Source organism: Lagopus muta, chromosome 4 (assembly GCF_023343835.1).
Source record: "Lagopus muta isolate bLagMut1 chromosome 4, bLagMut1 primary, whole genome shotgun sequence".
NCBI classification, from domain to species: domain Eukaryota; kingdom Metazoa; phylum Chordata; class Aves; order Galliformes; family Phasianidae; genus Lagopus; species Lagopus muta.
In genome coordinates this window covers 13,812,573-13,830,418 of record NC_064436.1, presented here as the reverse complement: position 1 = coordinate 13,830,418, position 17,846 = coordinate 13,812,573, and the positions used below count along the sequence as shown (strand labels likewise).

The 17,846-nt window shown below is 34.9% G+C and overlaps 1 protein-coding gene across 5 annotated transcripts in view; it reads left to right on the top strand.

Annotated features, from left to right (window-relative positions):
* The window catches only part of LRBA (LPS responsive beige-like anchor protein), a 365,719-nt gene that overhangs the window by 43,055 nt on the left and 304,818 nt on the right, over positions 1-17,846 (top strand). For all 5 annotated transcript variants that reach the window (XM_048942610.1, XM_048942611.1, XM_048942609.1 and 2 more), the window contains exons 9-22: positions 155-301; positions 1,140-1,337; positions 2,266-2,399; positions 3,799-3,907; positions 4,047-4,199; positions 5,369-5,537; positions 6,532-6,611; positions 8,058-8,120; positions 9,845-9,942; positions 12,385-12,477; positions 13,629-13,737; positions 14,082-14,163; positions 15,786-15,909; positions 16,158-16,350. In XM_048942610.1, coding sequence (XP_048798567.1) covers positions 155-301; positions 1,140-1,337; positions 2,266-2,399; positions 3,799-3,907; positions 4,047-4,199; positions 5,369-5,537; positions 6,532-6,611; positions 8,058-8,120; positions 9,845-9,942; positions 12,385-12,477; positions 13,629-13,737; positions 14,082-14,163; positions 15,786-15,909; positions 16,158-16,350 — 1,752 coding nt within the window. The remainder of the gene's footprint in view (positions 1-154; positions 302-1,139; positions 1,338-2,265; positions 2,400-3,798; positions 3,908-4,046; positions 4,200-5,368; positions 5,538-6,531; positions 6,612-8,057; positions 8,121-9,844; positions 9,943-12,384; positions 12,478-13,628; positions 13,738-14,081; positions 14,164-15,785; positions 15,910-16,157; positions 16,351-17,846) is intronic.

The following is a 17,846-nucleotide window of genomic DNA, read 5'->3' as shown; positions in this document are numbered from 1 at the left end:
GTACATTCTGCTTACATGGTCAAAACTTCAAAATTTATTTCCGCTAAAACCTTAAAAGTTCTCTTGCTTGTAACAATATTATTATTTTTTGATAGTATGAGTATTTCTTGGATAACTTGCTTGTGTTGATTAATTTATTTATTTCTTTTTTTAGACTTTTGACAAATGTTTCCTGGGTTCCTCAGAAACAGCAGATGCCAATCGAGTGTTTTGTGGGCAAATGACATCCGTTTACCTTTTCAGTGAGGCTCTCAATGCTGCTCAAATCTTTGCCATTTATCAGCTTGGTCTGGGATACAAGGTATCGTGGAATTAACTGTAAAACTTATGAAGTTTAGTTCAAGTAATGTAGTTTGTGTAAGACAGTTGTGGCACGCCTATGTTCTTCTGAAAATATTGTTATCATTTAATATTTTTATTAACCTGTTGCATATATTAATATAAGCCTGTGCATCATATTACAAACTAAAATTGAATGTTAATTCATTTTTTAAATTTCTTATAAAAACAAAGAATATAAAAACAAGATTGAGTTCTTGTTCACAAGATTTTGGGTGATTGGAGGGGTGAGAAAAGGACTATTTTCTTTTAGTAGTTTCATTTTTTCCATTGAGGCTGAGAACTTTAGATCATCAGGTATTATGTATTTGTTTTAGGAGAGTAGCCTAGTAGTTGCTTTTGCAAGTCAGTTTTGCTTAATGTGTGAAGTTAGTGCTGAAGATGAGTTCTGTTGTAGTGATTTATTATTTGTTTTGTCTTAGCCTGAGGGGCACTAATTGAAGACTGCTATTCCCTAGCAGCTGTATAAACATATGCTATAAAGATGGATTCTATTCTCTCTGCTCCTCAATTATTAGTTCCCTCTGAGTGAACATAGTTGACTGCCAGTCTGTTTCCTAGCTAATGCTTTTGTTTTGCATTACCCACCATTTTGACAGCGTCATTCTTCAGGCGTCAGAAATCAGTTGCACTGTTGCAATTTTGTAAAATTGATTTTGAGTCAATGTTGTTGTGAGACTCCTTTTTGAAATATTGTTGGATTTAAGAAACAGTGTCATTTTCTACTAATAGTTGTGTTCTGAACTGTATTTGAAATCTATATTTTCTTGTTTTCTGTCCTCAACACTTACCCAATCTAGGGAACATTCAAATTCAAGGCAGAAAGTGATCTCTTCCTCGATGAACATCACAGATTGTTGCTGTATGATGGCAAACTATCCAGTGCTATTGCTTTTATGTATAATCCAAGGGCTACAGATGCACAGCTCTGTCTAGAGTCATCCCCTAAAGATAACCCTTCTATTTTTGTTCATTCACCACATGCCCTCATGCTGCAGGTATGGCAACATTTTTCACAGATTTAGAGTATAAATGGTTACTGTTTGAAAATCTGAAAATCAAGTTATGCTGGGATTTCTATACGATAAAGAGCTTCTGATGGTGGGTTCCTCCCCAGGTCATCTCTGCTGCTTTCCCCTGTCAGTTCTCAGCATAGCTAAGTGCTTTACTACTTAAATCTTCTAAGCAGATGCAGGTGGTTAGGAATCAGTTCTTGAAGTTATCAAGCTACCTGACTTGTTCCTGTGACCACTGTGTGAACTGTACTGGACATTCTTCTTAGATTCACTCAGGAAAATAAGAATGGGCAGCTTCTCTGAAACAGCAAGAGAGAAGAACATAATCCTATTTCTGTTTGTAATGCCATGTGTAGTATAGTCAGAGGAACTTTGCTTCATTGGTGTGTGGGCATACTATCTTCTTGAATTAATATGGGTGTATATGAGGACTATGAATTGGTTTTTTAATCAAAATTACAATCTTAAAAAATGTCAATATTACTCAGAAATCCTGTTAACTTGTCAGAAACGTTCTTCTTCCTCATTGCAGACATACTTCCATTCTTTACAGACATTATCTATCTCCCTAATAGAGCTTTGCTCTGTTGACATTATACTCTTTGCTTGCCAGGCTTTGAATGCCTAAATTTTTTAATTTGCTTGAAGATTTTTTTCCTAGTGTTTCAGTATTACTAAGGACTTGTTTTAGAGTTGTAAGCTGCCTCCTATTCTTCTGAGGGTTTCTCTACAGCAGTGAATCGGGCAGCTTGAATATTTGTAGTGGCTGTAGAAGTCAGTTTATACTTTTTACTGTACTCTTTTTAATTGGTAGTACAATTTTTATGTTGAAAAAATTTGGAATTATTTCTGGCAAACTTCTTTAACAGTTCCTCAGAGTTCTCAATACTTTTTTTTTTTTTTTTGTCAGGATGTGAAAGCAGTCTTGACACATTCTGTCCAGAGTGCCTTGCATTCCATTGGAGGAGTGCAGGTACTTTTTCCTCTCTTTGCACAGCTAGACTATAGGCAATATTCATCGGACCACATTGACACAACTGTTTGGTGAGTGCATATAGCTCTGTTCTTTGTTTCTTATTTGTGTGAAGGAAATTAAATCTTGCTTTATTAAATGGCATTGTATTGTAATTTCACTTGTGAAACAATGAATTAACGTCTAACTAGAAAAACATAACATAGCTGCAGGCAGGTGTGATTGTTTTGTGAAGTAGATTTGTTTTGTACCATACTTTCCATGAAAGTTTGTACGGAATCAGAAAGGATGCTTATTGCTATGTGACAACTTTATTTTTTTGTATCACAATTATGAGCAATTCTTTTTTTGAGCTTTTTCCTGTCACAGGAAAAAAATTCCATTGGGGAAGATGCTTTTCAGTTTATATGAAAGCATTCTGGTTTTTTGTCAGACATCTTGTGGCACAGAGCTTGAAAGTAGAACAGAAGAAGGAAAATGCAGCTCACTTACTAGCATTCTTAAATTGCATTACTATTTTGACATTGAAGGTAATATCAAGAACAGTCAAAAGCTGTTTCCTTTTTTACTCTACTACGCCGAATTAGAAGAATGTATTAATTTCTTGGCTTTTCCCCTGGATTTGACTCTGTTTCTCATCAGTCCAGCTCCTGAACAGAAACAAAAGCAGTTGTAGCTCCTCAGTTACATTACAAACGAATACAAATGCAATAACAGCAAAGGTATTGTTTTTTAGAATTGGTCTGTTTTCTCTGTTTCATTGCAATTGTGGCTTCGTGATGGTTCAAAGATTATCTACATAACTACCATTGTGAAGTGGAGGTGCTTACAAAGTTCCTTCAGCCCATTTGTGCATTCCTGGACCTCTGCTGAGTTGACTTAAACTTATGGATCTACATGATGAATCAAGGATTTTATTTGGTTGCAAAGTAACTCATCTGTAGAGTGTTTTTCATCTGGCTATATTGATTCGTAGATAGGCGCTAGTGTTGTGACACAAGGGCAAAGGCATGAATGTTACTTCTAGCGGTAGTGTGGAGTTGAATTAACACAAACCAACAGTAAAACTCTGTCTAGAAAAATATTTCCACCTATTCATCTGAAAGCGAAGCAGTGGTAACTGGACTGACATAGGTCACTGATCTTGGAGAAGTTCAGAAGTAAAACAAGAAGCAGGGAGAACCACGCAATAATTGCTGCCTTTCTGCACAAATGTATTTTTAGAGTTTTGTTATTGCATGCTTGTCTTGGAGTACAAACTTTTGAATTAGACATACATTAATTTAAAGAAGGAAATTAGAGGTTTTAAATATTCTTTTTTTTTTTTGTCCGTAAAATTCTGATCTAAGCTTCTATTTGGTACATTGATTGTATTTATGGGCTGTGTGATAGAAGTGTTAATTAGAGAATACCTTCTGTCTTGTTGTGGTCACACTTGAAAATGTCTTTCTAAAATATTACATTTTTCAGTTCAACTCTGTTGGCTTTTATTATGGAGTTGTTGAAGAACTCGATTGCTATGCAAGATCAAATGCTTTCCTGTAAGGGCTTCCTTGTGATAGGATATAGCTTGGAAAAGGTAAAAACAAACAAACAAAACAAAACTTTCTTTATCTAATGTTTATGTTAAATTTTTTGGGGGGGGTGGAGGGAAGGGAGGAAACTCAGTGGACACAGTCATCTTCAGAGTTCTTGTTAAAGCAAATTTTCTTTTACAGTCTTCCAAAGCTCATGTTACCCGAGCTGTACTAGAGCTATGCCTTGCTTTTTCTAAGTACCTGAGCAACTTGCACAATGGAGCGCCCTTGCTGAAACAGCTATGTGATCATATTCTCCTTAATCCTGCAATATGGATTCATATCCCAGCACAGGTACAACTGTTTATTCTTATGAATACAGTTCCTTATGATGTATTTATTTGAGAGTGTTGAGATCAAGACAGCCTTGCACAATTACAGTTCCTGGCTTCCAGCAGAAATCATATAAAAACTGTTTCAGGTTTTTCTGCATATGACAGTCAGGTGTTGTAGGATCCCAAAGCAATTAGAGAATGATAAAGCTGCAGTGTTTAGCACGATGAAGTATGTTGGCTTGAGGAGTGTCTGAGCTAGTCAGTGTTTTAGATAGATGGGGAAGTAGGAATGGATTAGTTGCCAAAAACTGAAAACAACAACAAACAGTAATTTTTATGAGAAATCTTCCTGGGTTGTCTAGTTAGAAGCATTTAAGTTCATGTACTCCCATGTAGAGTACTTCTGCTTTTTTGAATCTGTTCTCTCAACGTGATCCACTTGAACAAAAACTTTCTTGTTGATTCTACTTAAAATCTTACCAGACTTTTTTTTGTCCCTTCCATGAAGATTTGTTATTCCTTTTAAAAAAACACTGAACCAGCACTAATATATTACTGTAGATGTCATGGCAAAGCATCTCTTTGCTGCAGCTGAAGGAAATTATTAGAGAATTATTTTTAAGGCATTATTCCTCAGCAGAGAAAGATAAATTTATTGTAGGCTTAAATTCCTACATATGAACTTTCCATAATAAAAGAAGACTTTGTGTGAAATTCTTCTGACCAACCCAGGCTTCTTTCTAGTTTTAAGTAGCACTGACTGAAGGCACTGTAGCCAGTTGATTGAGGGAAGTGGTCTTGCCCCCTTGCTCAGTGCTGGTGAGGCACGTCTTAGCTACATTCTGAACATTCTTACCGTGCCCCCAAGCAGTGCCAGTGAACTTCAGCCATCTGTGATTGTGCGGCTGTCACACTTTTGTGCTCCTGTAAGCTACCTTGGAAAATAAAGAAAAACAAAAACCAGCAACCAGCAAAAAACCCACAACAACCGATTTAGTTTTTATTAACAATTTATTTTTAGAAATGATTTTTTTTTTTGTCAGTTGGCAGGACCTTTAGGAGCTTTGTAAATAGTTTATACTCAGAAAATCTATAAGAAAATTTAATAGATGAAATTCAAGAATGCAATTGTCTGATATGCTGTAACTGTGTTGCAGTGATTTTTAATCTCCTCATTGGGTGTTGCAGGTTCAGCTGATCCTGTACACTTACTTGTCTACTGAGTTCATTGGCACTGTTAACATATATGGTGCAATTAGACGGGTTGGAACAGTTCTTTTGGTCATGCATACCCTGAAGTATTATTACTGGGTAGTGAATCCTCAAGATCGCAGTGGTATAACTCCCAAAGGCATAGGTATGTATTCGTTTCTACTCATTTGTTTTGAGGATTGTCTTGTGTACAATGTAATAGTACTGTGTATATTGCCGAAATTGGGCTTCAATGGAGTTGGTTCACTATAACAGTTCCAACAGTGTGCTTTTGTCCAGAGACTATTGTTGGAAGGTCTTTTTCAAGAAACAAGTGAAACCTTTTCAAGAAAACAATGTCCTCTGTGACCAAAGACTGAAGTGGATTAATACTAGATAGAACTGACTAGCAAAACTGTAGGCTTGGGGAATGGTAGGTGTGTACCTGGTTACAAAGATCCCTTTGCAGTACTTTGTATTCTATAATGAGTAAAGTTAAGTGGTTTTTTCTTTTCTCCTATTTTCCCAATGAAGACACAAATTTACTTCCTAAAAATGTATTTGCAAGTGTACATTTGCTTTCTGTATGAAAGCTCTGACTTTGGTTGCAACCTGGTTTTTTTTTTTTTTTTTTTTTTTTTTAAACCCTGCCTTTCCCAGGGATGATTAACTAGTTGATATTTAAAGTATTTTAACGGAAGTTGTCTTTACACTGATATGGCAGAATAACTAGTTGATATTTAAAATAGTTTAAAGGGACTTGTCTTTACACTGATATGGCAGAAACAAGCCCTCTTGACTTGGAGTTAAGAAATGTGGTCTTTGACTGTCCAGGTAATATTTATACGTAGTTACCATTGTAGCTGTAGCCAGTGTGAATGATGGTTTCCTTTAAAGTGAGTAGAACATCTTCAAAAACAATTGAAAACTGCTATAACCAGGAACCTCAGACATAAAATTCAAGAACCTCAGAGGTTTTGCTAACTGCAGTGGAATGCATCATTATTTTGTCTTAAGAAGTACAGAAAAAATAGCTGTTCTAAGCATTGTTCTCTCTCCATGCAGTGTATGCCATTTATTTTTCTGTATATGGAAATGCATACTATGCTATTAACCACCATTAATTTGCATTTCGTATATCTACCTTTTTTTTTCCGTAGATGGGCCTCGGCCTACGCAAAAAGAGACTTTATCTCTGCGTGCGTTTTTGTTGATGTTCATTAAACAGCTAGTGATGAAGGTGGGATATCTAAATTTCTTTCCATTACGAAATCCATTCTAGTGCAGCATTTTCTTCTAAGCAAGCTGAATATTGAAAACAAGTAAATAGAAATAGCATGTAAGGTGCATCTTACTGTTGCTGCAGCCAAATGCACTTTTCCCATTCAAGCTATTTTTAATCAAATGTGAAGTCATTAAATCTTTACCCGAGAAAGGTCTACTGCTTAGGAAATAGGGACTGCTCTGATTCATTAGATTCCTTACTATGTTTTTCTGGAAAAACAATGCCACCTGCATTGGAAGTGCTTTAAGACTAAGGAGTATTATTGAGCATTATATGGTGGTGGGACAGAGGGGGATAAGAAAGATGCTGCCAATAAGTTTCACAATAATTCTTTAGACATGAGATGAATTTTGAAATTCAGCACTTGTTCTGCTTGTAAACTTCTTTTAACTTTCTCCTGTTGTAAGCTTTGTTTTCTCTTCTTCCTTCCTTTTCTAGGCTGTGTCTTGTCTGTTTGAATTCAACTCCCTTTTCCCCTCTTGATTAGTAAGGGACCCTGTGCTGCTGCCCATAGCCCCAGTAGTTGAGATGAGTAATTACAAGAAAAGCTCTTATCCTTTTTCTTTAAATCAGATGATCTGCAACTGAAGTATCAGAGAAAACTGAGCTAGAAAAATAAGACTTTCATTAAATTTAGTTGGGCTTTTATCTTTTTCTGCAAGAGATGTATAACTTGGACAGGTTTGGATACAGTTTTGCAAAGACAGCAAAACGAATGTCCATGATTAAAGGTTGATTCTTCTGCAAATTTTTTGTTTGTGCAAGACCTTTTTGGGAATTGAGTGACTTAATTAAATAAAAAAAAGAAAAAAAAAAAGCCCTGGAATTTAGGAACAGCTTTTTCCTTCCTTGATCCCATTCTTAGAAACAAATATTTTCATGTTCACAAAAGAAATTAGAAAAAAAACAACAAAAAACCCTTCAAGGTGTATTCCTAATGTAAAAGCCATAAATGATTTAAGTGAAATTAAAAGTAATTGGAAAAAAAACTCTATAGTAGTGTAAGAAGCAAAGTTTGGCTGTAGGTGTAGCCAACAGGTTCAGGTCTACTTTGAATCCTCTATGACACTTAAATTTGTTATTAATAAGATGTTCATATTCCCTGAATTAATTGACACGAGCGTTTTTATGTTACTCTATCAATTTCATTGTATTTCCTTAGTATCTGCCTATTTTCATCCCTGTATTGGGTTCTTTGTTTTTTGTTTTAAAAATTTCAGTGGACACTTCTTGGCCAAAGAAAAAGCTGTCTTCTGTTTATGAAGCTATTATAGTATCACGTGAAAGCAAATTTGCCTTGTGAGACTTGATCTGTATGTAATCGTGGCTTGTGATGATGCTCTTTGACAATGATTCTTTTGTCCTTGAAAGATAACAGTTAAAACTTGGTTCTTTTTAAAGGACTATGGAGTAAAAGAAGAAGAATTGCAGGCAATCCTCAATTATCTGCTCACTATTCATGAGGTAATTTTTAAACGTTTGCTTTTCTGGGTGCTACTTTAGCTCTGTGTTTTCCAGTATTGCTTTCTTGATGTCGCTCTGTAGAAGAAATAGCAAGTATTGTTCAGCTGCATTGTAGCATGCTGAACTGCCAATATTCTTGCAGTGATTTAAGCACTATGTTCAATGTTAGATTGAAGTTCATTAAGCTAGGAAGTCAAAATGGTTTCCTATGTTGTTCTGCAAACTGATTTGCCAAGCAGAGAAACAGATGGTGAGACTGACTTAGAGGAGGAAAAAAAAAAGACGAAATACTATTTTATGCTGCCTAAGTAATATTTTTTGTTTCTTACTCCTTTTTATTTTGCTTCTTAAATAAAGCAATAAAATTGAAAACATGCATTAAAAAATAAAGATGTATGTTAATGGCATCTAAGAGAAGCATATAAACTTAATTGGGAGAAAATGTTGGTTACCACTGATACATCTGCATCTTCATATTTTAGCACCGGGAAAAGGCACTTTATGCCAGATGCAACATCAAAGACAAGGGAAATGGGAACATAAATCTAACTGATCTCATCTCTATAAGGGTGCTTGAAATGGGAAAAATAAGGAATTAATTGAACTTCAAGCAGTACAGATTTTTTTTTTCTTTCTGTTTACACCTATATTTTCCTTTTATGCTTTGTGCTGATTACTGGTCCGTGCACTTGGCAATATCATGGTCATTAACTTGAGTCATTCTGCTTTATAATATAGTTACTTGAAAAAAATAAGAGTCTTGTTAACATACAGGAGTAAACCAAAAGAGCGGAAACTTTGTGGCCTTCAGATAAAAAGGTGATATTTTTAACTATTTAAGCCACTTACAGGGTAAAATATTAAAAGCAGGATGCCTCAGAATAAGGTATCTTCATGTATATTCAGAAAAACGTTAAACAAATAGAATTCGGTCGCATCATAGGGCTTATAAGTCAATGACAGTCTGTGATATAATCTAGTAATATGTTTAGGTGAACACAGTTGTTCAAAGGGATGTTAAACTTGTTTTTTAATAGGGAAAGAACCAGAATATTTGTTCAAAAGTGGAAAATTTGGAAAGTGCTTGTAAAATAAATTTTCATTTAATTACTACAATGAATGATACAAGGAGAAACAATCATGTTTCAGTATTTCATAGGTTAGTTTTAGTTATAACTAACATGGAACAAATTCTTAAGCTGTAGGTTAGAGTGCTTTAGACTATTGGTGTAGGGAAAAAAACTTGATTGAACAGCTTGAATTACTCACTTTAAATATTGCCTGAGGCAAGCTGTGGTATTTTTTTTCTTTGGGTGGGCATTTGTTAGTAGAGATTTTATGTTAAACAACTACTCTATGTTATAGAAAATGTGCAGCAGTTAATTTCTAGCTGCTGTGCAGTAAAAGAGAGGGGAATGTGCTTATGTACAGACTAGTATGTGCATGGAAGGAAATAACAAACTCTTATAGTCTTTTCCCTGCCCGAGACATACTTCCCAGTCAATGATGTCACTTTTTACTCTACAAAATGAAGTATTTTCATCATAATGTGTTCTCCTGGTTACATGCTCTTGCCTTCCAGGTTTGTAGCTCTTTTGATCTTGTCCTAGTTGCTACTGTTACTCTCCACATAATTTTGAAGTATTTTGTAGTGATTCTTTTAACCAAAATAATGTCCTAGCACAGATGTTTTTTAATTCAAGTTTATAACTTTTACTCAACAGGATGACAATCTAATGGATGTCCTGCAGTTGCTTGTTGCTCTCATGTCAGAGCACCCAAGTTCGATGATCCCTGCTTTTGATCAGAGGAATGGATTACAGTAAGTGAAGTTTTGTAAGCGGGCAAAAGGAAATGTTATTTTTGACCATACTGTTACTTGCTACAATTACCGTGAAATCTAAAAGATCCTCATCAATATGTGTTGTGATCTCACAGTGTTTCTCTTGGGAGATTTTTGTGTCCAGGTATTCTTTTGACAAGTGGTGATGTTAGATTTATCATCAGTGAGGTCTTTTTAAAAAAATGTTTCCAGGGTGCTGATTATGCTTAAACAAGTAGTTTGATTTGAATTAGTCTATACAGTGAAGTCTTAATCTACTAGCATTTAGTCTTCTGCCTCCTTTATTGCGTGTGTTTTGGAACTGAAAGGGCTGAGAAAAGTGTGTTCAGATTTCTTCTGATCTTTATTAGCTTTTTTCCTTTTAATTTTTTAATGTGTAAAGTGTTATCAGACTTGTCAGGGGAAGCCCTTTGTTGACATTTGTCAATGCTATATTCACAATCTCTGTTTCCAAACAAAATGGAAGATATTTTTAACATTACTGTGAGAGGGAAGTAGGGAAAGTAGCAAATACAGTTAAAGCGCAGGTAAAGACAGTAACTCTGATTTTGTGCTGTGGTTCTTAGAGTCATTACTAAAGTTTCCTATTTTAAAATCAATCTGTCTGGACATGGCAGGCAAAGAACATAAACAGGCCAACAAATATAAGAACTATTCCTAGAAGTGTATGAGGAATAGTAATTCTCTTGCTATATGAAGGCTAAGACTCATTTCATACATTTTGTTGCACCTATTGGTTAACCCCCATTTATACATATATTTTTTCAGTTGCCCTTTCCCAAGAGACACCATTCAGGCACATTCATAATTGGTTCCCCCACTCTTAGTGTTAGACTGTGTCTTTTAACCTATTTTCTTCACCTTAGACTTCATTTGTATGGTAATGTATTATGCTATAGGAAACTAATAAGAACTCCAAATAATAAAACATGTGAATGTCATGTTGAGTCTCCAATGTAATATATTTATTTTTATTTAACAACTGGCACTAGACATTTTCTTTTTTTATTAACTAGTGCACAGGAAAGTCAGTATGAATAGTGAGTCTACTGTGAGAAATCATTTTGCTCTCCTGTCTCGTTTGTTACATTCCTTGCTCCAGTATGGTCGCCGGTCATATCTTGGCTCACTTCCATGCTTAGTGATATAACTGCTATTTACAATTACCAATTCTGTGTTCTTGAAATTAATGAAGTGTGTTTTGCTCCATCAAATATGCCTGATCTCAGGTAGTGTTCTGTTCTCAGTATATGCCTATGAAGGCACTGGCGAAGCCTCTTAAAGTCTCCTGTAGTAGCTAATCTATAGGGAGGAAAGCTCCTACCAGCGAGCTTAAGGAATGGATACCTGCAGAATTCTGCTGGTGCCTGTGGTTGCTTTTTTTTTAAATACAGGTAAACTACATTAAAGATGATGTGGGCTTTGAGAACTGTTCATGATTATTAACTTAAGAACTGCAGAGCCAGGACTTCTGAAAGAGGTTTCTCAGGAATTTTTGTTTGCCTACTCTCCTGTTGTCCTGTTCTGAGACAGCAGTAATATAATCTCACCCAGTTTGATTTAGTGAACAAGGCAAACTTCTTGAGAAGATGTTTTGCTTCAAATATGTAGAGATGAGAAGCTATCTAGTATTCAGGGACAGTAGATGGGAATATGATTATCATATGCTTACAAAACTTGAGTGCTGCTTGGGGGAATGGGCTTTTTACACTGGCTGCCAGGCAAACTTCATACATCACGTGTCCTTAGAATGTCACTAATTACTGTTTCTTAACTTTGAGTGGCCCCAAGAAACCTAGAAGGCTAGCATAGCTACTGCATTCAGCAAGAATCTGTTTATCCAGAGAGGGTTGTATAAATGAATTGATTTTCAAGGCCCCCGTGTATGTTGGCTTCTGCATCTCTTGCGAAGAATGATAAATTTGTTGTTGTTCCCAAAAAGCAGAAACCAGAATGAGTGAGATGATAGAAATTCATACTAACATGCTGTTGTTTTACTTTTGTGCGTACTCTGTTGAATCATATGAGTATCAAATATTGTGGTATTAAAAAAATCGTCATACCTATGCAGCTACAAATGTAGCAAAACAATTGCTTGCTTAGTTTTCTCTATAAAATATCAGATGAAAATAGTTATGCATGTAGAAATTGCAGTAAACTTTCCACAGCTGCGTAGATAGATATTGATCTTTGGGAAGTGCTTGAACTTGATTTTAAAGTCTCTAAATATAATTATAAAACGTGAAATCACGAACTGTCAGTTAAAAAAAAAAAATAATAAAAAAAATTGTTCTGTTTGTTCTACTCATTAACAGTTATTCTTTTAAAATAGGCTTGGACTATCTACTCCAGTTAATTTGTCACGCCAAAAACTGCTAGCATTTCAACTATTTCAGGAAGCTCTGTGTTTTTTATACTTAGGGTCATCTACAAACTTTTAGCATCAAAAAGCGAAGGCATCAGGGTGCAAGCTCTGAAAGTGATGGGATATTTCTTAAAGCATCTTCCTCCAAAGTAAGTATTGGTTTAAGTCTTAAAAAAAAAAAAAAGTACCTTGTGACTCATAAATGTATAAAGATAATTTTTATTTATATGCATGTCTGAGTTGTTTTGTGTATGCGTTTTGTTTTGTATGTGAAATGAAAAAGCTATGTTGTAAGTTAAGCATTAGATATACTAGACTTAGTAGTGGCTACTCTTTTTTAAGTACTTTTGATTTGTCACTAATCCACTTTTGACATGGTAAAAGTACTTGGGTCTAGATTTTCTCACTTGCTTGTCTAGGTCGTTTACTACTTAATTGCTATGTGGTTGCCTGCTCTTCCAAGTGCAATTTTGCATTATATCAGTAAAATTATGAGCAAGAATTATTTTGGTGAGATGGAAACTCTTATTGTTTACTGGAAACTAGATTTAAGATGTCTCAATTGTCATTTCAAACCTTTTAAGTAAAAACCAATCCTTTTGGGTAAAACTGAGCTAAATCAACAATTGTCTTAGTAATTTGCCTGATAGCTTTTATGAGTAAGCATTTTTTGTTGTGAAGCTTACTAAGGTAAAAAGATTTTCAGTATTTCAGCCCTGTTGGCTGAGGCTGCGTCTTAATAATTTACTTGTAAAGATAATCTTAATTCGTTTGTGAACTGTGTGTCTGATAGTAGGGCCTTTATGGGCAAATGTCTATGCTTTCTAAAGTAGGAGTGTCGCATGGTCTTGTCCACTATTTTTTTTCTTGAAATACTTCACCATGTTTTTGTTTCTTGGAAGTCACGAGGTTGTGCAGCTATGTCAGGAAGTCTTATTTTGATATCAGTGAGTTGAGTTACCTGATTAGTTGATTACAATACTAGATAAATATTGAGATCACTGTCCATGGTTAAACAATACTTTGGAGTAAATCAGGACAAAGGTGCCCTTTCCTTAAAGTTTATTGAGAATTCTATAGGGGTGTCTTACAGGTTTTTGGACCTATGAGTGACTGGACCACATTTAGATAAGACAGCTGTCTTCACTGAGTGACTGGTTCCTTCAGAACTGGAGTCCTTACTCTTCTGCTTTGTCGAAGTGGAAGTCTTAATAATAAAAATCAGTCGCTCTGTATTTCTTGAGGCATGCTTTTTTCTTTTGCTAGTTGAATACTTCTGCTTATTTTATCTTTCTTTTAGGAGAAAAGCTGAGATCATGCTTGGACATGGATTGTTTTCTTTGCTGGCTGAAAGGCTGATGCTTCATACAAACCTGATCACCATGACCACATACAATGTCTTATTTGAGGTAGTAACATACTTTAGTTAAAATTCCATCTTTTTGATTATTTGTAAGACATGGTTGGAAAATTGCTTGCATATTTCTACTGATGTTTTCCAGATGACATCAAAACTGAAGTGTGATACAGTTGAGTGCTGCTTTTTTTTCCTTGAAGTTCACTGCTTGATTTTTTTTGCCTAACTTGGTTATGTTTACTATGAACAGTTTCAGATAATAAGGAAGCTGAAAAAACCTAATTTCTATAGCCATCGAGAAATGGAATAATAAGGATAGTGTATGAAGTTGTATGCAATTATTTTTCAATAAGCTCTTTTGATCAGTGTCGATATGATGTCTGTTCTTCTCTCTAGATTCTGACTGAACAGATTTGTACCCAGGTGATACATAAACAACATCCTGACCCAGATTCAACGGTGAAGATACAAAATCCTCGTAAGAATGATAAATATTTTTCAGTGATACCGTAATAAGAGCCTGCTGGGAGAGGGAAGGAGGGAGTTGCTTATTCATTACTTTAACCAGTCTTAATTCTCATCTTGGTTTTAAGTAGTTTTTCATACAAGAAAACTCTACTTAGGTGGAGTTATGTAGGAAGCAAGTCTCTTCAGCTTTTGATAAGACATTTCAGTATAAATATGTATGTAGTTCATAACTCACCATTTTTTGGCTGTGCAGTCATTTTATGAAGTGGATTTTCAATACTTGTATGCACGGAATACTTTAGTTTAATACATGTTAAGGCTCCAGCACAGTTCTGATTGTATTATTTGGTGATTGCCAGACTAAATTAACTGAAATATGAAAGCAGACTTCATCTGAAGTAACCTTCAGGCCAATGGTGCTGGGTGGAAAGTAGAAGTGTATCTGCTCACTATCTTGGTTAGCTTGCTTTATGGAAAGTATCTTGATACGAGACGATAGATGTCTTTTGAACTAAGAGGAAATACTGATCTCCTTTCCTGAATTATATGCAATATTAATGTAGTTTTTGTATAATACAGTGGGTATTATGTTAGCTTTGGGAATTCTTTTTTTTTTTCTGGAGAAATATATATTTCTCACTTTCATAGCTGCGTTGTTATTAGAAGTAGATCGTAGTAGTGGGTTTGCTTCATGTGGATAGTTAGGAAGAGAAATGAAAGCAAAGCAGATAAAGAAATCTGGTAACAATGTGCAAATGTGTACAGTGTGTAAATCTTTGCCTCATGGTAAATCTGTATGAAGCAGGAAACTTGACATATCTGTTTTTTGAAATTTTTGAAGCTGGTACTTCCTGTTGTAATTAACACAGATTATTTGTTTTGTGAGATACATATTAGAATTACTCAGGCCTAGTGGGACAAGTGATTTCTGAATTAATTTTTGAGATCAATACTGATTTTTCTCAACGAAGAAATTTCCTTTTTAAAAGAAATTGTGCAAGATGAATTGAAACCGTCACAGTGTCTGTGTACAAGTTGCATTTTACTTCGGAAATGAGGTTAGCTTTCTGAAGTTACAAGAACGATGACTGCTCCAATGCTTCAGTAGGGTGGAAGATACCATTTTGACCATCTCCAAAAGCATAGAAAACATTACGTTCCTAGAATAAGCAGTGGAACTTTAAATCAGAAAGGTTTAGTCTCCTTCCACAAATACTTTTTTTACGTTAGAAGTAGTTAAGAATGATAAATTATTCACATTTTTCAAAAATTCACAGTCATTAATGAAAGACGATATTTCTGCATTTTTCTCTAGTCGATTTTATACCTGCTGTATTACTTCTTCCTTAAAATAAGGTTCTAATGCTTTCTGGTAGGAATGCATTTTAAATTCATTTGTCATCCAGTAACATTTGTGTTGCTGAAACTTGATAACTAAAAAAACATATCCAGAATAGTTAGAGGGATTTGAAATAGTTAAACTTTCTGCTCAAATAGTTACTTCTGCTAAGTATATATATATTTTTTTGTGAATTCACTTTTTTTTGAAGTAATTAGTATTAAGATGATATTTGAAGGTGTCTTAATCTTTACTTGGTACTAATATTTTCTTGCTTGTTAAATGTTGTACAGAGATTTTGAAGGTTATTGCCATCCTGCTACGTAATTCTCCCCAGAGTCCAGAAACATTGGAGATTCGGCGAGCCTTTCTCTCAGATATGATTAAACTTTTTAATAACAGCAGAGAAAATAGAAGGTAAGATGGCTTACCTTATGCATATATGTATGCAAATAAGCAGCATAAAGAAGGTAACAGGATATTCTTGTTAGTCTCATTAAGCATTGCTGTTCAGCAAAATGTGTAACATGGTTTTGAATATGTAAAATTAGACAATATAATGTATCTGTATGCTGCTGCAATTAGAGATGTCGTATTCCTCCCTGGATGGATGTGTATTTCTAAAACATATTTTGAAATTTTATTAAATAGTGTTTATTTTGCAGGAGTTTGTTGCAATGCTCCGTTTGGCAGGAGTGGATGCTTTCTCTTTGCTGTTTTAATCCCAAGACTTCGGAGGAGCAGAAGATAACTGAGATGGTGTATACTGTTTTTCGAATTTTGCTTTACCATGCTATCAAGTATGAGTGGGGTGGCTGGCGTGTTTGGGTGGATACACTGTCCATCACACATTCTAAGGTAAGTGTGTAAATTGGGAGCTTTTTTATGCTATGTAATGAATTTTGGAGCCTTAAAGTGCTGGATTATACAGTATGATAGTCTTAACCTGACAGTGAGTATTTAAAAAAAATTATAATACCATTGTTTGTGTCTATTATCAGATATAATCTTTTCAAGTACTCCACAATTAAATGTTAATTTGGTTGGTTTAATGCTTCAAAGGAATGGGTGGATTTTTTTGTTTGTTTGTTTGTCTGGTAAAATAGTGATAGTATTGATTTTTACTGAAAATCAGTGGCACGTGAGGTTCACTTTAGGAGCATTTTCTGGAAAATTTTAGTATCTGCTTGGTATTTTAGTAATGGTGTGAGCACAAGGGGGCGCACCGTATCTATTCATAAACAAAAATACCTTTTGGTGATATGAACAGACTGTAAAACCAGTGGAAAGCAGAGATATCAGAGTTAAGACAGATGCTTCAGCTGTTAAGCTGTCATGGGATATGAAGTGTGAAAGCAAATCCTTGTAGTATAGACAGACTAGTAGCCTTCATGATTTTTTTGGTGTTTTTGGTTTTGTTTTTGCTTTGCAACTAGAAATATACCATAAAAGCGAATATACCATATATACCATCTAAGTGAATTGAAGTTATATTTTGTGTAACTCTTCTCTCTTTGTCTGAACAAAGAAAACTGAGGCCAGTATGTCTTGTGGTTTATCAGAAATAATCAGTTAAAATGACTTAAATGGTAAATTCAGTATTTCTGCACATGTGCAATTTAAGCATGTAAGAAAGGACATCTACAACTGTTCAAATGCTAATGTTTGATTTAGGGTTCTATGGAATTACTAATGCTTCTGAGAGTCTTTGGTTTTGTATGAGTTCCCCTTTTCCCTCCCTCTGCTGAAGCAGCCAGAATATTGTTATTTTGCAGCTCTCTTTATTCTTTGCATACATAGCTTGATAGTCAATTATTTGGCTATGGGGAGACGAATGTAGAATGTAGAAATTAAAAAAAAAAAAAAAAAAAAAAAGAAAAAAAAAGTGTATGGTATCATTAAGCAGTCACTTGGCTAAATGCATTCCAGGTGCAAAGAATACAGTGCCAAGTTTTAACCCTTTATAGAGATTTCTTTTTCAGTATTGGAAATATGCTTTATCACCTGTCTTTTGTATTGGCTCTGCTGTCCTCAGAAATCTGTTTCTTCTCTTTGCCTTGAGATGCGGAGGTGTGGATAGAATAGATTGCACAATGGTGAGGTGTAGCCAGATCAAAAATCATTAATGTATGTTTATAAAAACTGGTAAAATTTAAAACATTTGTGTTTGCTTAGAGTTGCTGGGGAACTGTCCCTGGAAAGGAAGGATACCTTCCTACCTTTGGTACAGAAAAATTTGGTGTATTGAATTCCGAAATTATTTTCGGTATTTTAAAAGCTGTATGCCTAGTTTTCTTTTCGGTTGTAAGACAAGGTTGTGTATGAAATCCAATCCAAGCAGCTTTGGTATGAAA